The 17,885-nt window shown below is 51.5% G+C and overlaps 1 protein-coding gene across 1 annotated transcript in view; it reads right to left on the bottom strand.

Moving 5' to 3' along the window:
* Positions 1–17,375, bottom strand: part of XKR6 (XK related 6) — a 227,288-nt gene extending 209,913 nt beyond the window's left edge. Inside the window, exon 1 of the mRNA XM_074582110.1 lies at positions 16,631–17,375. Coding sequence (XP_074438211.1) covers positions 16,631–17,370 — 740 coding nt within the window. The 5' untranslated portion in view covers positions 17,371–17,375. The remainder of the gene's footprint in view (positions 1–16,630) is intronic.
* Between the last annotated feature and the right edge of the window lie 510 nt (positions 17,376–17,885).

Below are 17,885 nucleotides of genomic sequence, written 5' to 3'. Positions count from 1 at the left end.
AGTGGAAAGTGTTAGCAAGGCAAGAACCCTTCCGTTGACCGTAAGGGTCAATGCTAGGCAAAATATCCAGTCTAAATATGTGTGTTTTAATTCTTTGCTAGGGAAGAATAAGTATGTTGTTTGAGGGCTGCGGTCCTTCACAAGCAATAACTTCACAGAAGCGCACAATAACCCAGCACCGGATCCCAACCACCAGAACCTTCCTAGTTTTTTTTTTTAGACGCGTTTGTTAGGAGTGCTGGTTTACAAATCCCCTAATCCCCTGAAAGAAAGGGAAAAATAATCCAGTCCCAGGCAGAGAAGTCAGCAAAGCATCAGAAATTAAACTTGAATCCCGAATTCAAACTCCCTGCTGCAGTTATGTAGCTCCCGATAATTGTAGTAGCTTTTTTTTTTTTTCTCTGAGAACACAGTTATATACCAACAAGAAAAATACAAGGGTCAGAAATAATTTGCCCTCACTGCTAAAAAATTGGTCACTTCCCAGCAACTGCAAAGAGCCGGTTCCTGGTTAAAAGAGCAGCAGGGAATTACGGTGAGATCTGCGTGTTCAAACAGAAAATTCAGTGGTTCGTTCCAGGCAGAGCTTGATCACAACAAGCAAAAATAATGAGAGCCTTTAACGAAGCTCTAATTGTGCAACAAGCCATACCAGGGGGGAAAAAAGAAAAAAAAAGTTTTCATAAATGGAATTATTAAACTCCAGAGCAGTAAAACAAAGACTAAAAACATGCTCTGCACAAACAGTAGTAAAGCATCAATTAAGGTGGTGCTTTGAAGCACACTGATGGAGGGATTATTCAGGTAAATGCTAGGTTATCCAGGCAAAGTTTCAGTACCAAAAAGCAGAGTTTAATCTTATTTTTTGTTCTCCTGATTTTTTAAAAGGAAAATACTCCATTTACTTAGGGCTAATTTTTATTTTTCTTATGAGAATATATGATTTTTTTCCAGCCCACCTCTGCAGACTCTCCTGCACGTTCTGAGATACGGGACATTACCAGGAAGGACCAAGCAATAAGAGCATCCCTACGGGGTTCAGTTGTCTCTTGGGTTCATCGTCTGACAAGCAGACTTCGAACTGGCATTCCCATCCCAATTAGGGAAACACCAACTTTCGAGCAGCTGTGGAAATGCTTGAGAACATTGGAACTTTGGGATGCCAAGGTTTTCCCACCATAAAACTGCAGCAGATCAACCATAATTTTTTGGCAAAATTGTAAATGACACCTGAAGTCCTGCCTGTATTCAACTACTGAAGGATAATTAAGTTGAAAATCTACAATTACATCTAATCTTAAATAACTGATAGGTTTTTTACTCCCAACATACAGTTTTTAACTCCCAACATACAGTTTTTAACTCCCAACATACAGTAGCTAAGACGCAATAATACTGGGAGCTTTGTGAAACCAATCAATAACTATTAAAGCTGGATCCCATCAGCCACCACCAGGTATTAGCCACTTTCTCTATATTTCAAGTATTCGGTTATTCTTAGATACAGTTAAAGTAGTAAAATGAAGTGGTCTCATACTGACACTGCGATAAATATGAGATTAAATATAGAACAAATTTATTACTCCCTGAAGTCCTACCGGGTGTCCTGATTTTCCCGTATCCACAACAGTACGGTTCACTTTGATGTTTTATTATCCCAGATCTAAAGCGCAGAATTGAAAAAGCAAAGCCCGTGCCGGTTCAAAGACCTCACCCAGACACGCCGGGAACGGAGCAAAACACCAAACGCGACCCGCAGATGGAGATGATCCCCCTCTGACAGCCATCACGTCCCGCTGTAAGCAAGTGGCACGCCGAGGCGAGCCATTTGTGACACCGAGCGCGGGTGACACATGGTGCCACCCCTGGAGTGCCCATGAGCTGGGAGAGGAACACGCCTGCAGGAGACGGCTTTTCCCAATACCCTGCTTTGAAGAAAGCGGAATAATCAACCCATTTTTAAACGACTGCTTTTTTTTTTTTTTTTTAAGGGCTCTAAGGAGTTTTAAAGTAAATCAGCTAATTACTCAGATTGCTTTAAAAAAAAAAAGCAGCCCATAAATTAAGTTGAGCTGGGTCTGGGTGAAGAGGGGTGACCCCAGAAGTGCACGTTTCTTGGCTCGCTGCCTGTCCTGTGCTCCCAGGATGGTCCCAGCTTAATCCCACCGGGTCCTCACTGCGGAGCAAAGCACGCTGTAGAAAGCTGCGGGAGTGATGAACCACGTCCTCCCCCATCAGCATCTGCCGGGTGGGCTTACAAGGACACCAGCGTTTGGGTCTCAGCTAGATGGACATGCCTAGGCATTTCTCCATCGCTCACCCTTAAGCATTAATACTCAAGAGACCCACTGAATATAAATCCCCCAAAGGCGACATTTACAATCTAATCCAATGAAGGGATCTGGGCTCCACTACTGGACCGCACATATGGGCCATAATACAAATTTAGACCCAAACAGGAGAACTATGTGGCCACATCCAAAAGCTAGAAGTGGTTTTTCATAGAATCACAGTATGGTTTGGGTGGGAAGGGACCTTTAAAGGCCACCTGGTCCAATCCCCCTGCCATGGGCAGGGACATCTTCAACTAGACCAGGTTGCTCAGAGCCCCGTCCAACCTGGCCTGGGATGTTTCCAGGGATGGGGCAGCCACCTCCTCTCTGGGAAACCTGGGCCAGGGTTTCTCCATTTTGCTAGAGACTCTGATACACCTTCATCACCTGGGGAAAAAAACCTCACATATTATCATAAGAAAATAAAAATTAACCCTAAGGGGAATATTTCACTTCCAAAAGTGTTGCATCCTTCTGGGCTCCTCCTTGTACATTAGGACACTGCAGCCTCTGCAGCTCAATTGCGATGGGATCACCCTTGGCACAATTCTGGCCATGACCTACCAGTCTTCACCCCAGCAGCTCCTTGGCATCACTCAGGCTGGAGGCAGCCACCCCCTCCTGAAAGCCAAGAAACCTTAACACAACAGAAACAGCCACGCTATGCTAGCCCACCTCAGGGCCAGAGGACAAATCCTGCCATTACTCCACAAGTGAAGACATGGACGTTGAAGGCGAGTTCCCAGCAGGTGAGACAGAGGGCTCTACACTTGATGAGTGCACATGGTAGAACTTTGACAGAATCATAGAATCACAGAATGGTTTGGGTTGGAAGGGACCTTAAAGACCATCTAGTTCCAACCCCCTGCCCTGGGCAGGGACACCTCCCACCAGACCAGGTTGCTCCAAGCCCCAGCCTGGCCTTGAACCCCTCCAGGGATGGGGCAGCCACAGCTTCTCTGGGCAACCTGGGCCATGGGCTCACCACCCTCAGAGTGAAAAATTTCCTTCCGTGGAAAATGTCTTCCTTTTTTGTGGGTGTTTTATTCAAGGGAACAACCTGAAGCAGAGGAAAGCAACGAGATGGACCCATGGAGGGGCTCACCCACCATCCAAAAGCAGGCTGCATCAGATTTGGGGCTGGAGCCTTTCCCGGTGGTATGATCCATTCACATCAACGCGTGACAACGGAACAGGGCTGACAAGGACTAAGGCAAGATTAAGCATTCAGGAGAAAAGCACATCCTTGACAAAAAGAAGGGCGCGCAATTTTATCGTGCTGCCTTTCGACACAGCCATGTGCTGATGCGAAAGCCTCAACCTCCGGCTCCCACTCTGGGTCTGATGCTCATGAGATGAGCATCAGCTCATGAGATGCTCCAACTCATGAGCATCAGACTCATGAGTTGAGTCTGCTGCGGCTTTTCCCCAAAGAAACCATTTCTTCTTTCTTTGGGAAACAAAAGCATCGCAGCAACCTCTCCGCTACGTCATCAAGTCATCATGTTGGCTCAACAGCCTGTATATGGTGACTTCACACCCCAACGTGAGCTCGTATCTTCCCTGGGAGAGGACTCCCAGCCGTGCCTCCCGCGAGGGAGGAACAGACGCATTTCTGCAGTCAGTGCTTCGAGAGTCCTCGGTGCACGCTGTTCCAAATTATTTCCATTCCTAATTAATATTCATAGACGAACCACAATACTGTGCCTTCAATCAGCCGTCACACACCACCCACGCTAGATGAAAGGACAACTACACGAGATAAGCAGTTTATTGGATCAAAAGTCCCCTTTAGACGAGAAGACAGCTATTGCAACAGCGTAAAACTGATAGCATCCCATCACGGGTGTACGCACGGAGGAAGTATCAGGAAATCTCCCTCTTTAAACCAGATATTCAGCACAGAGGATGCACAACACAATTATTATGTTAATTTATCTGCATTTTTGTGCCTGCTTGAGGCTTGAGCTGGAGGTAGGAACTTATGTTTGAAAAGCTGGCATTTTGCATTACTGAAAATGGCTACTTTAAAGACCTCCATCAACACCCAATTATACCATCAGCGATTCAAGTTGAATTCCCAATCCCTATTGTCAGCATCGCTGCCCCACCAGTCTCAAACGGTTCTGGGCAAGAAGAACCTCGCCTGCCCTTCAGTTTTTGCTTTTTCCTGCCATTTACGTCTTGCTCAAGCAAGATCCAGAAGGTGCTTTTCCGGATCCTCCTCCCCAAATCCAGCCTAAGGGGCAGAAATGAAGGATCTCTTCCACCCGCGCAGAAGGTGGCCGGGGGATAAAAGACTGGCTGTAGCTGTCGAGCACTAGCCCTGCGCGGACAATAAATTAATTAAAAAGACACCTGACAAAAATCACGTCAAGCCCACGCACAGTGACAAAAAGCATTTAACCCGTAACACCGCGTTCCCCTCTCTACCAGATGGGAAACCGGTATTTCCCAGTGATAACGGCAAGGTGGTTAAAACGAGCAGGGAAATATTTATTGTCCACCGCTTTCCAGAGCTGTTCTGCTCCCCAGCCACGAGGGACTGAAACGGTCTGCCCAAGATAAAGCGTATTTACACCCCTTGCCAGAAAGGGAAAGTATAAATATTTCCAAAGCTTTATGAAGGCTAGTACTTACAGTCATGCTTTGAAAGGGAAAGAATAAAGCAAAATATTCAATTAGAAAAAATTACTATAATTGCAGGTTCTATTTTATCCCTCCATTAAAGCAATAAAGTGCCTCGAAATATTGCTGAGCTGGGATACAGAGCTTAGTGCTACTTAACATTTTAATATACATCCGGGGGGCTAATTTAATTTAGATCTGGCATGAGGGTCTTCTCTCCCCCCGGCCCCTAATGCCTCCCCCTACACGTCTTAAAATACGGCTGGATATAAATGCAGGCTTCTCCCCCACGCCAAGGGATGTATATGCAGAGCTGAGGCTGGACATAAATTCTGACACATCCCAGCATGCCCCCAAAGCCAAAGAGGACATCAAGCACATACATGCACAGCTCCACGCATACAGAAACCCAGTTAAAAGCGGGTTTGCTTGCACCTGAAAGCTCTGATGACTGAATTATATTATTTATTTTTTTTTATTGAAGGACAATGTCCAATTTCTGCTTCCCAAAGAGAATCACAGACTGGCTGGGGTTGGAAGGGACCTCTGGAGATCATCTAGTCCAACCCCCGGCCAGAGCAGGGTCACCCAGAGCAGGTGGCACAGGAACGCGTCCAGGTGGGGTTGGAATGTCTCCAGAGACTGAGACTCCCCCACCTCTCTGGGCAGCCTGTGCCAGGGCTCTGCCACCCTCACAGCAAAGAAGTTTCTCCTCATGTTTAGGTGGAACTTCCTATGGTTGAGTTTGTGCCCGTTACCCCTTGTCCTGTCCCCGGGCACCACTGAGAAGAGCCTGGCCCCATCCTCCTGACACCCACCGTTTAACATCAAACAAAATCCTCTCGGAAATGTAAAATCACACCATTTTTGCTCTAATAGCGCATTTAATCCCACGGTAAGGGATTTGCCATCGAAAGTCACTGAGCGAGCAACGCTGAGGCTGAAGAAGGGGGCTCCTGCTCCCAGCCCCAGCTCTCGCCACGTTTTCTCCACATTACAACGCTACAAGACGCCGTTTTCTGAATATAACCTCGTTCCTCCCTGCGACAGAAGATAAGTGAATCTTATTTTAGGGAGCCCTTCATCCTTTTAATTAAACAAATTAATATCACTTCCCCGTATCTCATAGCCTCCATTATCTTTTGTGAACTCCTACAATTCTGTTGTAAAGATATATTGAAAAAGCGCTAATTGAGATAATCTCTGGAATTCAAGAGTTAGTATATTTTTAGCCATGTTTTAAAACTATTTTCCCTTTGTTTCTGGAATGCCTCCCATCCTTCCTCCCATGCCAGACTGTTTACATTATTTAAATGCCTTCTGCTTATACCACTCTTTACAATTTTTACTTCAACAACATCGGCCTCCGTTGCTCTTTTTTCCCTCACTTAGACATAACTGGGATGAATTCCAATCCCAAACCGAAAACCACTCCTGGTGCTTTACTGCTGTCTTCTGTGTTCAGTACGTCAGGCAACGCATTACTGCCAGTCCTATCATCCGGGACTGCCTGGCGGGGGGGGAAAACCAAGCACGAAGAGTTAAACTGTTCTTCTTTCACAATAGAAACCGGGAAATTGTGATTTTTTTCCCAGACACTGGAAATCTCTGCAAACTCGCAGGGATACCTGTCACCCCCCTGCTTTAGCAGACAAACCTGAGCCACCCCACTGAAAGGACATCACTCCTTTATTCTTGGGAGAGAGCTGTGAAGCCCATCGTGCAAGCAGAAGCACGGCCCGGCACCCCTGCCCCACTGCTGCCCTATAGAAAACCCCATGGGGCGAGACCCACAAGCTGCAGGAGGCTCCGGCAGCTGGCCAGGCTTCTCTGTCGCTTGGGTTTGATTTGTTTTTTCTGCCGGTTTAATTAGAAAGGTGATAGAGGCAGCTCCAGGTGCCCGAGCCTTTTGCACTGTGGCTCCTGAGGAGTTTTTAATAAGAGTTCTGCCGAAGTGGTGGGGGTTTTACGGCAAATTTTTTCCCACCTCAAGATGACCTGCAAAGGTAGAAAGGGTGATAAAGCACAACAGCCTACTGAGTTTTTCCAGCACGAGCGCAGACCTCTGCAATGTTAATTTAAGCCTGTTCAAAACAGGCTTGTTTTCCATAGTCCCCGTTCACAGACCATCTCCGGCAGGGCACTGAGGCAGCATTTATGATTCACTCCTGGCTTAGTCCGATTTCCCATGGGGTTTGGGGACAAGTGAGGACATGCCTATTCCCTCACCCCATCCTCTGCAAAAGGGGATACAACACACAGGTATTTATTCGGGACGCAAAAATCCTCAAGAGCCTCCGCATCCAACCAAAGCATCCTAACGTGCAACCATGCAGGCAGAGTGGAGCGGAGGAAGAGGAGGTCGGCGCGATAAAGGCTCTGGGCTTGAACGCAGGAGGTTTCAGCAAAGCTGCCAATTCTGCAAAAGATCTTCCGTGCGGCTGAAGTCACTTAAGGACAGACTGTGAATATTTCATAGGTGAACCTGAGCTCTCACAGATTTCAGAAGAAAGGAGACGTGAGCAGAAGCACAGTCTTCAGGTCCCGTTATGGTTTTGGGGACACATTTAAGATTGCCTTTCGCTCTATTTTTTGTCTCTTGGCCAAGATCTGATTTTGCTCTGACAGGGCTGCTGGTTCAGCTAGGGCTTCGAGACGCTGAAGGAAGGAATAACACATCCATTTATACTGAAATAAGGAAAGCAGACACAGACACATAGCTCAGCCATCCAAGCATGTGCATACTTTAAATGGAGTACTCAGCCCATGGGTCAGATTTGACCAAGGGCGGACAAATAGCACCTCCTGAGACTCCTCCTGAGCAACACAAACGTGGCTCCTACGCTACAGCAGATACATGAATCACAGAATGGTTCGGGTTGGAAGGGACCTAGAAGATCATCCAGTGCCACCCCCCTGCCCTGGGCAGGGACACCTCCCACCAGACCAGGTTGCTCCAAGCCCCGGCCAACCTGGTCTTGAACCCCTCCAGGGATGGGGCAGCCACAGATTCTCTGGGCAACCTGGGCCAGGGGCTCACCCCCCTCACACCAAAGAATTTCTTCCTCATATCCAATCTAAATCTCCCCTCTTTCAGCTTAAAACTGTTCCCCCTTGTCCTATCGCTCCACTCCCTAATCAAGAGTCCTTCCCCATCTTCCCTGTAGGCCTCCCTTTAGGTATAACCAAACGTAGGCTGAAACTGGAATATAGGGTGGTGGGCAGTAGAAATTCCCAGAGCGGGGGGAGTTGCAAAACTAATAAAATAAAAATCCAGCCATGGGGAGCTGCAGCGGGATGCTGCCAGCCATCCTGGGACACAGCCAAATGCTCAGTCCCGCAACCCAAGAGATTTTTGGAGCATCCTTGACACTGCGGGCACCACCACTCCCCAAGGACATGGGATGTGCCTGTTGATCTGCCTGCAAAGGTCACCCTGTTCTGCTCAACAGGGTTAGAAATGCAAGCTGTTCCTCCCACCGCCAGACTGCTGCCAGGTTTGAGGATTTTCTAAAGATCCGTCACCCCAGGAAAGCTCTTTCCCCATTTTTTGGGGATCCGGTTTGGAAAAGCATCTCAGGTGCCCTAAAGCAGTCGTAGCAGACTAAGGCATCAGCCTGAATCCCCGCACATCAGAAGAGGGTGGGTCAATGAAGTAACAGTATCTGGCACATGTTCTTTGCTTATTATGCCTTTAATTACAATTTAATTTTATCTCTAGCTATAGCAAAGCATTACTCTGATTCATAGGTCCTCCTGCCTAAAAGCTTTCAGGTGTTAAAACACTGGCTTATACTACCACTGATTTTCGTGACAGCGAGGTGCTAAAAATCAAGTCAGGATTCCAGGGAAATAAAGCAAAATGAAAGTACAGGGAGAAGTTCTGCGAGGGATCCAGACTCCTCCATAGGCTCGCCTTCATTCCCCAAGGAAAATTACACGTTTGACGTCCAATTTCTGTTCCTTGCAGTCTCAAGACAGCGAAAGCAGCTCTCCTCCAAAGAGATGCTTTATCACCATCAGTTCTACCTCCATCCTTTTCATTAAAGGAAATGCTCCCTGAATAACCTACATTTGTACTGAGAGGAGAACCACTGCAAGGAATAAAGCTTAGCTCAATGCAGCTAAAAGCAAAATGGAAGTGTCTAGAAAGGCGGAAAATAGAGAGCTTATGATTTTAACATAAAAATAAAGGTGAGCCATCTTTCCTCCTTCCCTTGGCACCCTGCCTTCCCTCCACCAGGAGAGGCACTTTCAGGTTGCCGCTGGCATTAGAGATGAAGCCATGGGGTACTTGGAAGAAAAGGCACGACTGTGTCCTAGACTTCACCATGAAGCCTGAGCAACTGAAAAGGGACATTCTGGTCAAAGACCATGCAGGTAGCAGCATTTAAGAAAGCGGCCTGCAACCCAGCTTCAAAGCAGCCTTCTGCCCTTATAGAGTCATGGAATTGTTTAGGTTGGAAGGGACCTTAAAGATCATCTAGTTCCAACCCCCCTGCCATGGGCAGGGACACCTCCCAGCAGACCAGGTTGCTCAAAGCTCCACCCAGGCTGGCCTCGGAGATGGTCTCTTGAAAATACCTAGCACTAGTGTCCTCACCTTGAAAGCCATGGAAACTTCATGCTGGTTCCAGAAAGAACACAGTCAGGTCACCAAAGCATTTCTGCTTCCCCTTCCCTCTCCCCACACACCATGGTGGAGAGGTGATGAGCTGCTGTCACTGCAGGACCACCTTACCCACAGGGCACCTTGTGCCCACATGGCTCTTCCTCAACACAATCCCCACCTCCAAGAGCAAACCAAACTCCAGACCCTCCTCCAAATCCCACTCATCCACCTACCCAAGCCACGCCGTCACTGCAGGAATGCTGAATTGCATAGGAAGGCGAGTTCCCACCAGGTCAGGGCAGCAGTTACTTCTCCCATGAAAAGATTTGGAGAAAACTCTGCCCTCCCAAGGCTGGCACAGCAGATCTGCTTCAACATCTGTGGTTTGACCCCCTCTAGTGGGTAGCACTCAACAAGACACCGAGCCTCACCACCACCTCGCAACCAATGGAGACCCTACTCAAGTGATAAAGCCTTTTTTGTTATTGTGATGATGATTATTTTCCCACGCACAGAACCTACCTGCCTTGCACTTCCGATTCAATGTCTTTGGACCTCTACGCCCGCAGCCTGACACTTCCCTACAGAGATACTGCAGAAAATTCTTAGAAATGGGGGCAGAACGGGTATGGTTTTTGGAAGGGAGAACCACCTCGCTGGGGGGAAAAAAAAAAAAAAATTATACCCCAGACCTGATTTTGTAGGGAGAACATATTTATCATCTATCCCAGAATGTCTTCCCTCTGCCAACTTGTCAAAAGCTGACAAAACTCCATACTATAAAAGCAAGCTGTTAAAACTTGGCTAAAGGGAAAAACTTAGCTGCCAGACAAGCTAACCAGAAAAAGCTGAAAAAAATATTCCGAGTGTGCCAGGGCAGGCAGTAAATTTACAGAAAGGCTCTACAGAGCTGAACATCCCAAACCAAGACAAGGAGGCAGTGTTAGGTCAGCAGCTTCTCGCTCATCTGTCATTTGACAAGCAGATGTCTCCCACTTCAAGGGACTTGGGTAGATATCTTAAGAGTTGTAGCTGCCTCTGTATCTAAACTATCCGAAGTAGGATGTATTTAACTCACAGTTCATCCCAGAACAAAGTATTTTAGTAGAGCCTAAGCCCACTCATCACGTAGTCATTAAATACCACATATTCCATTTAAACCCATTGATTCATCTCCTTCCACCTCCAGGCGTGCCAAAAGCTGAACAACTCATAGATTTGGTCTTTCCACTAATAAACAAGATATCAAGTCTTCGCCTAGATTTTAGGAATTTTTCTTTTAACCACACACAAACACAAGGTGTTTTTAATGTCAGAACAGTGACAAGGGTTGTTCTGGGTTGTTTGGTTGTTTTTTCACAGAGTGTTTTTCTTCTAAATAGGTATTCAAATCAGTTTGAAAAACAAAAGCCGCAAACATAGTACAGTCAAGTCACGAAACTTACCGTTACTGACAGTTTAACAGACACAAGAGCGATTTCCAGCTGATCAGCATTCATTTTAGCTCAAACTCCGCATACTGTTAATCCAATGGAATCCAATAATGTTTTCTTTAATAGCACGCCGTGACGCGAAGGATCATACTTTATACTCTAACCCTTGTACTCCAGGACAGCAACCACGACCCACTAACCCACTTCCAACAGAGGTTAAAGAAAGGGACATCAGACACAGAAGTTCTGCTCTTAATTGCCATTAATACAACTTGCGCAACTACCCAAGACACGAAAACTTCAAGTCTCCTCAATTTATACAGCTGAATGGCTTCAGGGAAAGCAACAGCCCTGGCAAGCTCTGACGGCCGACCCGCTTTCAGCCTGTTTCCAGCAAAACCACAGCACTGCAACATCCCTCCTCAATGAAGAGCCCTTCTGCAGCTCCCAGCGAGGGCAGCGGCTCAATAGCGAGCGTGACGTGCCCCGGCTGGCATCCTTTCCTTTCTGGATAGTCTGGCTGAATTGTTCTAGTCTTCAAGGTAATCTAGGAGATTTAAAAGAAAAGGCGAAAACTGCAGATTTATAATGGTAAAAAAAATCAGGACCTGAGCTTTATCAGTCTCAATGCCATTTGAAATCGTCCTACTTCAAGCAAGAATTAAATATATATATATACACACCTATATGCGTATGCACACACATGTTTTTACAATGTATATGCATACTTTCTTTCCAGCAGCCGCTATAGGCAGGCAGTATTAACACAGCCTTAGGTTGTCAGCAGAGCAAAAAAAACAGCCACAAAAAAAAAATCAGGAATATGATAAAGTACTTGCATCGCGCACACACCCACCCCCCCAGCACTCCTGCCTGGTCACGATTCACTCTCTGAATAGGACAACAGAGGACACGAACAGAAGACAAAGCCCCCACCCAGATGATTGCTCAAAAAACAACCAGCTACTTCTCCCACAATCCTGACAAAATGAAGAGAGGGTCTTGCTAAAATAAGAGCCCGATGTATGTTTATATTTCTGCTGTGAAATGTTATTTATTCATCATCTTATTGGCAAGCTGTCCCGACGCTGAGGAAAAGTCCCTACAGGAATTGTGTTATCCCCCCAAATCAAAACCCAGATGAAATAAAGCTTCCCAAGAAGCGAAAGCCCTCGGCAATTCCGGATGAGGATTTCTGTAAGACTAATCTGCCCCCTCTATTCTCTACGACTTCGCTTCCAGCTGCTGAGCAACAGCCACAACAGCCTCTACCAAACGCACGATCCCGATTACGCTCCATGTGATCCCGATTACGCTACATCCCGCCGTCTCCGCGATTACGCAGGAAACCGGGCTGGCTGCATCCCCTTCTGAACTTACATCGTCCCGGGTCTTCTTCCTCCTCTGTCCCCCCCCCCACGTATAAACTTCTTCCCAGCACCACGCGATTTAAGCTGCAGGCGAACACCGCGAAACCAGCGCTTGCCGCTATTAGTCCCATCACCGCATTCAAGATTAATTTTAATGGCGTTGGCAATAGCTACAGTGGGAATGCAAAAAGACACCCTCGTGGAGGTTAGCCCACGGATCCCATGAAGTTAATTCTTGCTCTGGTCAGATACTGGGAGGCAGCTCCACGCCGTCGTACCTTAAAAAGCGGGAGCCGTGTGCTAGTGGGATTTAGGGATCAACAGGAGAGAAAGCTGCCTTATTTCACCTAACGCCAGCCGATCTGCAGAGCTCCTTTTCGGCAGTCCCAGCCCTGCACAACCTCAGAAGCAAACGTTTTTCTCTGCATTAATAAAGTCTGGGCAACTTGCGCCTTGCTTCTTCGTATTAACGAGGGTAAAAAAAAAAATAAAATCACCCCTCCATCTCTGCCGGCATCGCTTTGGTGTCCCCCTCCCCACCTTGTTCACTCAAGCGCGCGGGTGTTTTGGCAAATGCCGGGTTTCAACACAATTATTTCGTTTTTCCTGGCTGGAAGAAAGGAAAAATCCAACTTGCCAGAGGAGCATCTGCATCGAGGACTGCTTTTGCTGATGGGCTCAGCAGTCGGGAGTACCAGGGGAAGCAGGAGAAAGGGTCGCGGACCAATTCATCATTCCGGCACGCATCACCCGCAGACATCCCCCTCCCGCCACCCCCCAGCCCAAATCTCAGCCACAAAAAAATAATGTAAATAAATAAATAGGAGAAACCCCCAAGCAGAAGTTAAGAACAAATGTGCTTTGAACGCTACGCAAATGACATTGAAGATGCAGAAGAAATATGTATTTGCTGTTGCGCTGCCCGATTTCCCGGGCTGATTTCCTAGGTATACATTTCACGCACCCTTCCTACGCAGATCCTCTCCCCTCCACCCCCTCGGCTTCTTTAAAAATAATAAAAAAAAAAAAATTTAAAAAAAATAAAAAAATCTTTGATGTGTATATTCATTTTATCCGGGGAGAGAGCGGTGTCCTCAGAAGAGGTGTCAAGGCCCTCCCCTGCCTCCACCCACGCAGCCCTCCCCCAGGCTCAACCATGCTGTCTCCATCTTAACTCCAGCCACTTCTTCATTAGGCGGCAGAATTAACCCCTTCTAGCCGAAAAAGAGAAGGACCTCCCCATCAACCACCACATTCTGCCTTCCCCTTCATCTTTTCTCCCATCCAAAAAAAATTCCTAAAATCCATCAGCGAGCTTATTTTTGCCCCTTTTAATTCTATCTGGGAAATACCAACGCAGGGGTATTAACCCTTCCAGCGAGCCCCTCCAGGGCTTCCCACCGCTTCCCCGTGACGCGTCACCTTCTCCCCCCTTAAAAAAATTCACCTTCTTCTCCCCAAGGATTATTTTTAAAGCTACAAAAACCCAACCAACCCCATCTGCAGCCTCTTCCCTACAGTCTTAACCCATCCGTGGGGTGGAGGGGGGCATCCAGCACCCCGCGACACAACGCGGAGGCTTCCCTCCACCCTCCGTCACCCACATCTCCCACCCCTTCCATCTTATTAACCCGGCGTCCCATCTCAGAGGACTCTGGGCCACGCCGGGTTCTTCACAGTTGTCCTTACAACACCCCTTTCGGTAAGACCGACATCTCTGTTGGAAGTGTTTGCATCTACAGGCTTTCATCCCGGAGAATCCCTCCCACATCTCTTTTTTTGGGGAGGATAATGCAATTTTCAGCTCACTCCAAAGGATGCTTTTTTTATTCCCACACCCTCCTCTGACCAGCATCTCCCTCTACCCCGGGAGCTGCTGGCGGGGAACAGCCCCCATCCCTGACCTTCAGCCTCACACCGGCAACCCCACCGCCGTCCCCACTCCCCGGAGGAGAAGGTTTCTTCTTTTGCCAAAGCCACAGCATCAGGCTGCATTTTTCCACTCCCACAACCTGCTCCTTCGGTGCCGGGTTGGGGGGGGCATCTCCCCCTCCGCTGTGTGGGGAGAGATTCTCCGGGATGGATGCAACCCTCCCCCCCTCATCATCTATGGGGGGTTTGATCCACGCCAAGAGGACACCGACCCTCTGGAAATGGCACATCCCAGCGCTCGGCAGCCGGCGGGGGCGGGGGGGGTGTCCGCTGTCTTCTCCCCCTTTCTGAAGCAGCCCCCGCCTTTCTGTGGGGGCTCCCCATCTCCAGAAGGGGAGTGGTGGGACATGTCCTCCCCAGGGACACAGGACCTCCCTCTGCAGCGCTGCCGGTGCGAGGGTCACCCCCAGCCCCAGGCCTGCCTCCACGCTGTCACCCGTGGGGTGTCCCCCCACCCACTAGCTCCTCTCGGGAAGAGCAGCTCCATCCTTCCCCCCCCTGCCCTGCCCCATGGCTGTGGGGCAACAAGAGCCACCCCATCCTTGAGGCACCATGTACAGCCCCACGGAGAGAGAACCCTTTCCAGCCCCCATGCTCATGGGGGGCACCGACCCGTGTCCCCTCCAGGCTGTAAGGTGACAGCAGCCCCCATTCCCCATTCCCCTCTCCCCAGCCCCACATGCTCATTTGGGGGGCACCTCTCCTCCCTTCGGGGTTCTCCTCAGTGAAACAGGGGTCACCCCAAATCTCCACATAGGGGGCACCAACCCACATCCTGCTTGGACCAACAAACCCCACTCCTCCCACCTCAGCCCCACAGACACATTCTGGGGGAACTTCTCTTCCCCTCGGACGTCCCCTCAGCACAAGGCGGGGGCTCACACCTCCTCCACCCAGGGGAGCACTGACCCACATCCACAGTGGACCATGGGGTGACAATGACCCCCATGTCCCACACCTCAGCCCCACAGCCTCATTTTGTGGGAATCTCTCCTCACCCAAAGTGGGAGTAACCCCTGAATCTCTTCTCCTTCTCCATGTGGGGGACACAGCACTGACCACGACCAGCTCAGACCACGAGGTGACACTGACTCACATCCATCTCAGACCACGAGCTGACAGCGACCCTCATCCGCCCCACATCAGCCAGGGGACAGTGACCCACCTCTGCCTCAAACCATGAAATGACAATGACCCACATTCACCTCGGACCATGAGGTGATGCTGACCCACATCCACCTCAAACCACGAGATGACACTGACCCCATCAGCCCCACTGCAGCCAGGGGACAGTGATCCACCTCAAACCATGAAGGGACAGCGACCCTCATCAATCCCACATCAGCCAGAAGACAGTGACCCACCTCCACCTCAAACCATGAGATGACACTGACCCATGTCCACCTCAGACCATGAGGTGACACCGACCCCCATTGGCCCCACTTCAGCCAAGGGACAGCAACCCCCAGCCGCCTCAAACCACGAGGTGACAGTGATGCCCATCTGCTCCACCTCAACCAGGGGACACTGACCTACCTCAAACCATGAGGTGACAGCAACCAACATCCACCTTGGACCATGAGGTGACAGTGACCCACATCCATCTCAGACCATGAGCTGACACTGACCCATGTCCACCTTGGACCACGAGGTGACAGTGACCCACATCCATCTCAGGCCACGTGCTGACACTGACCCACGTCCACCTTGGACCATGAGCTGACAGCGATCCCCATCCACCCCACCTCAGCCAGGGGACACTGAACCACCTCAAACCATGAGGTGACACTGACCCATGTCCATCTCAGACCATGAGCTGACAGTGACCCACGACTAGATTGGACCACGAGCTGACAGTGATCTCTATCCACCGCATCTTAGCCAGGGGACACTGACCCACCCCAACCATGACGTGACACTGACCCACGTCTACCTTGGACCACGAGCTGACAAAGACCCCCATCCACCCCACCTCAGCCAGGGGACACTGACCCCCTCCAACCATGAGGTGACACTGACCCCCGTCCACCTTGGGCCGTGAGGTGACACTGAGGCACGTCCACCTCAGACCACGACCTGACAACGACCCCCACCCGCCCCACCTCAGCCGGGGGGACACCGACCCCCCTCACACCATGCGGCAGCGACGCCCGCCCGCCCCACCTCAGCCAGGGGACGGCGACCCGCGCCCGGGACGCACCGACACCCGCACCCCCCGCCATGTCGGACAACGCGCTGCCGGCCACCCCCGGGGGATGGCGGGCGGGGAGGGGGGGGACACACGCGACACACGGCGGGGGGGACACCCGGCCGCCCCCTTACCTCCAGACCTGCCCCAGCTGCAGCAGGTGGATGACGGACTGCCAGACCCAGACGGAGATCCTGCAGAGGCGCTGCGCCCCGGGGGTGGTGGTGCCGGCGGCTCCTCCTACCCCGCCGGCGGGTCCCCCCCGCCGGCCGACGGCCCCCATCATGGGCGGCCCGCGGCTGCTGAGGCCCTGCACGGCCCCCAGCCCGCCGCCCGTGAAGTCCTGCACGAACCAGCGGAAGCTGAGGATCTGCACCAGCACCGAGGGCAGCAGGACGAAGGCCAGCGTCAGGCCGCACCAGACGTAGTCCCGCCGGCCGTAGTGGTGCAGCGCCAGCCACAGGTCCGTCCCCACGTCCCCCACCAGCACCAGCAGCGCCAGCACGATCCACAGGCAGTCCAGCCACGGCCGCTCGACCCCCTCGCCGGCCTCCGGCGCCCGCGGCGGCCCCTCGGCGGCGGGGCGCGGGGCCAGCGGTTCGGCGGCGGCGGCGGCGGCCGCCCGCCCGAAGAGGCTCCGCAGGCAGGCGCTCCGGCAGCCCCAGTAGCACGACGACGTGTTGCAGCAGTGGCAGATGTGCAAGGAGCTGCTGCCGCCCGGCTCCTCCGCGCCCTCGGCCGCCGCTGCCCCGACGCCGCCGCAGACGCCCGCCGCCGCCGCCGCCGCCGCCGCCTCGTCCAGGTTGTGCAGCTGGGCGAAGCCCACCCCGCCGCCGCCGCCGCCGCCGCCGCCGCCATCCGACTTGGCCGCCATCTTGCTGCCGCCGCCGCCGCCGCCGCGTCTCCGGCCCCTTCGCCGGGCGCGCTCGCTCGCTCTGCCCCCCCCGTCCCCGCTGCCGGCACCCCCCCACCCGCCGCCCGCCCGCCTGCCCGCCCGCCGCTTCCGGGGGCGGCGCTTCCGCGGCCGCGCAGGACGGGACGGGACGGGCCGCCTAGCGACGGAGCGGGGCAGCGACCCAGGGGGACGCACTCGGAGGGGCAGCCACCGAAGGGGACAGCGGCCGAGGGGGGGCAGCCGCCGCCGGACGGGCCGGGAACGGCCGGGCAGCAGGAAGGGAGCGGCCCCCGCGTTCGGTGCTGCGCTCTGCCGGCACCCAGCGCTGCCCGCCGTCCTTCCCCATTGCAGCAGTTCCCGTTGCGCTGGCACCCGGTGCTGCCCTCTGCCCCCTCCCTGTTGCACCAGCACCGACTGCCCCATCCCCATTGCACCAGTTCCAGTTGCACCAGCACCCACCACTGCCCTCTGCTCCGTCCCCATTGCACCGGCAC

This window comes from Larus michahellis, chromosome 3, assembly GCF_964199755.1.
Source record: "Larus michahellis chromosome 3, bLarMic1.1, whole genome shotgun sequence".
Taxonomy (NCBI): domain Eukaryota; kingdom Metazoa; phylum Chordata; class Aves; order Charadriiformes; family Laridae; genus Larus; species Larus michahellis.
Note: the sequence above shows the minus strand (reverse complement) of the source record. Positions and strands in the feature narration are given on the sequence as shown.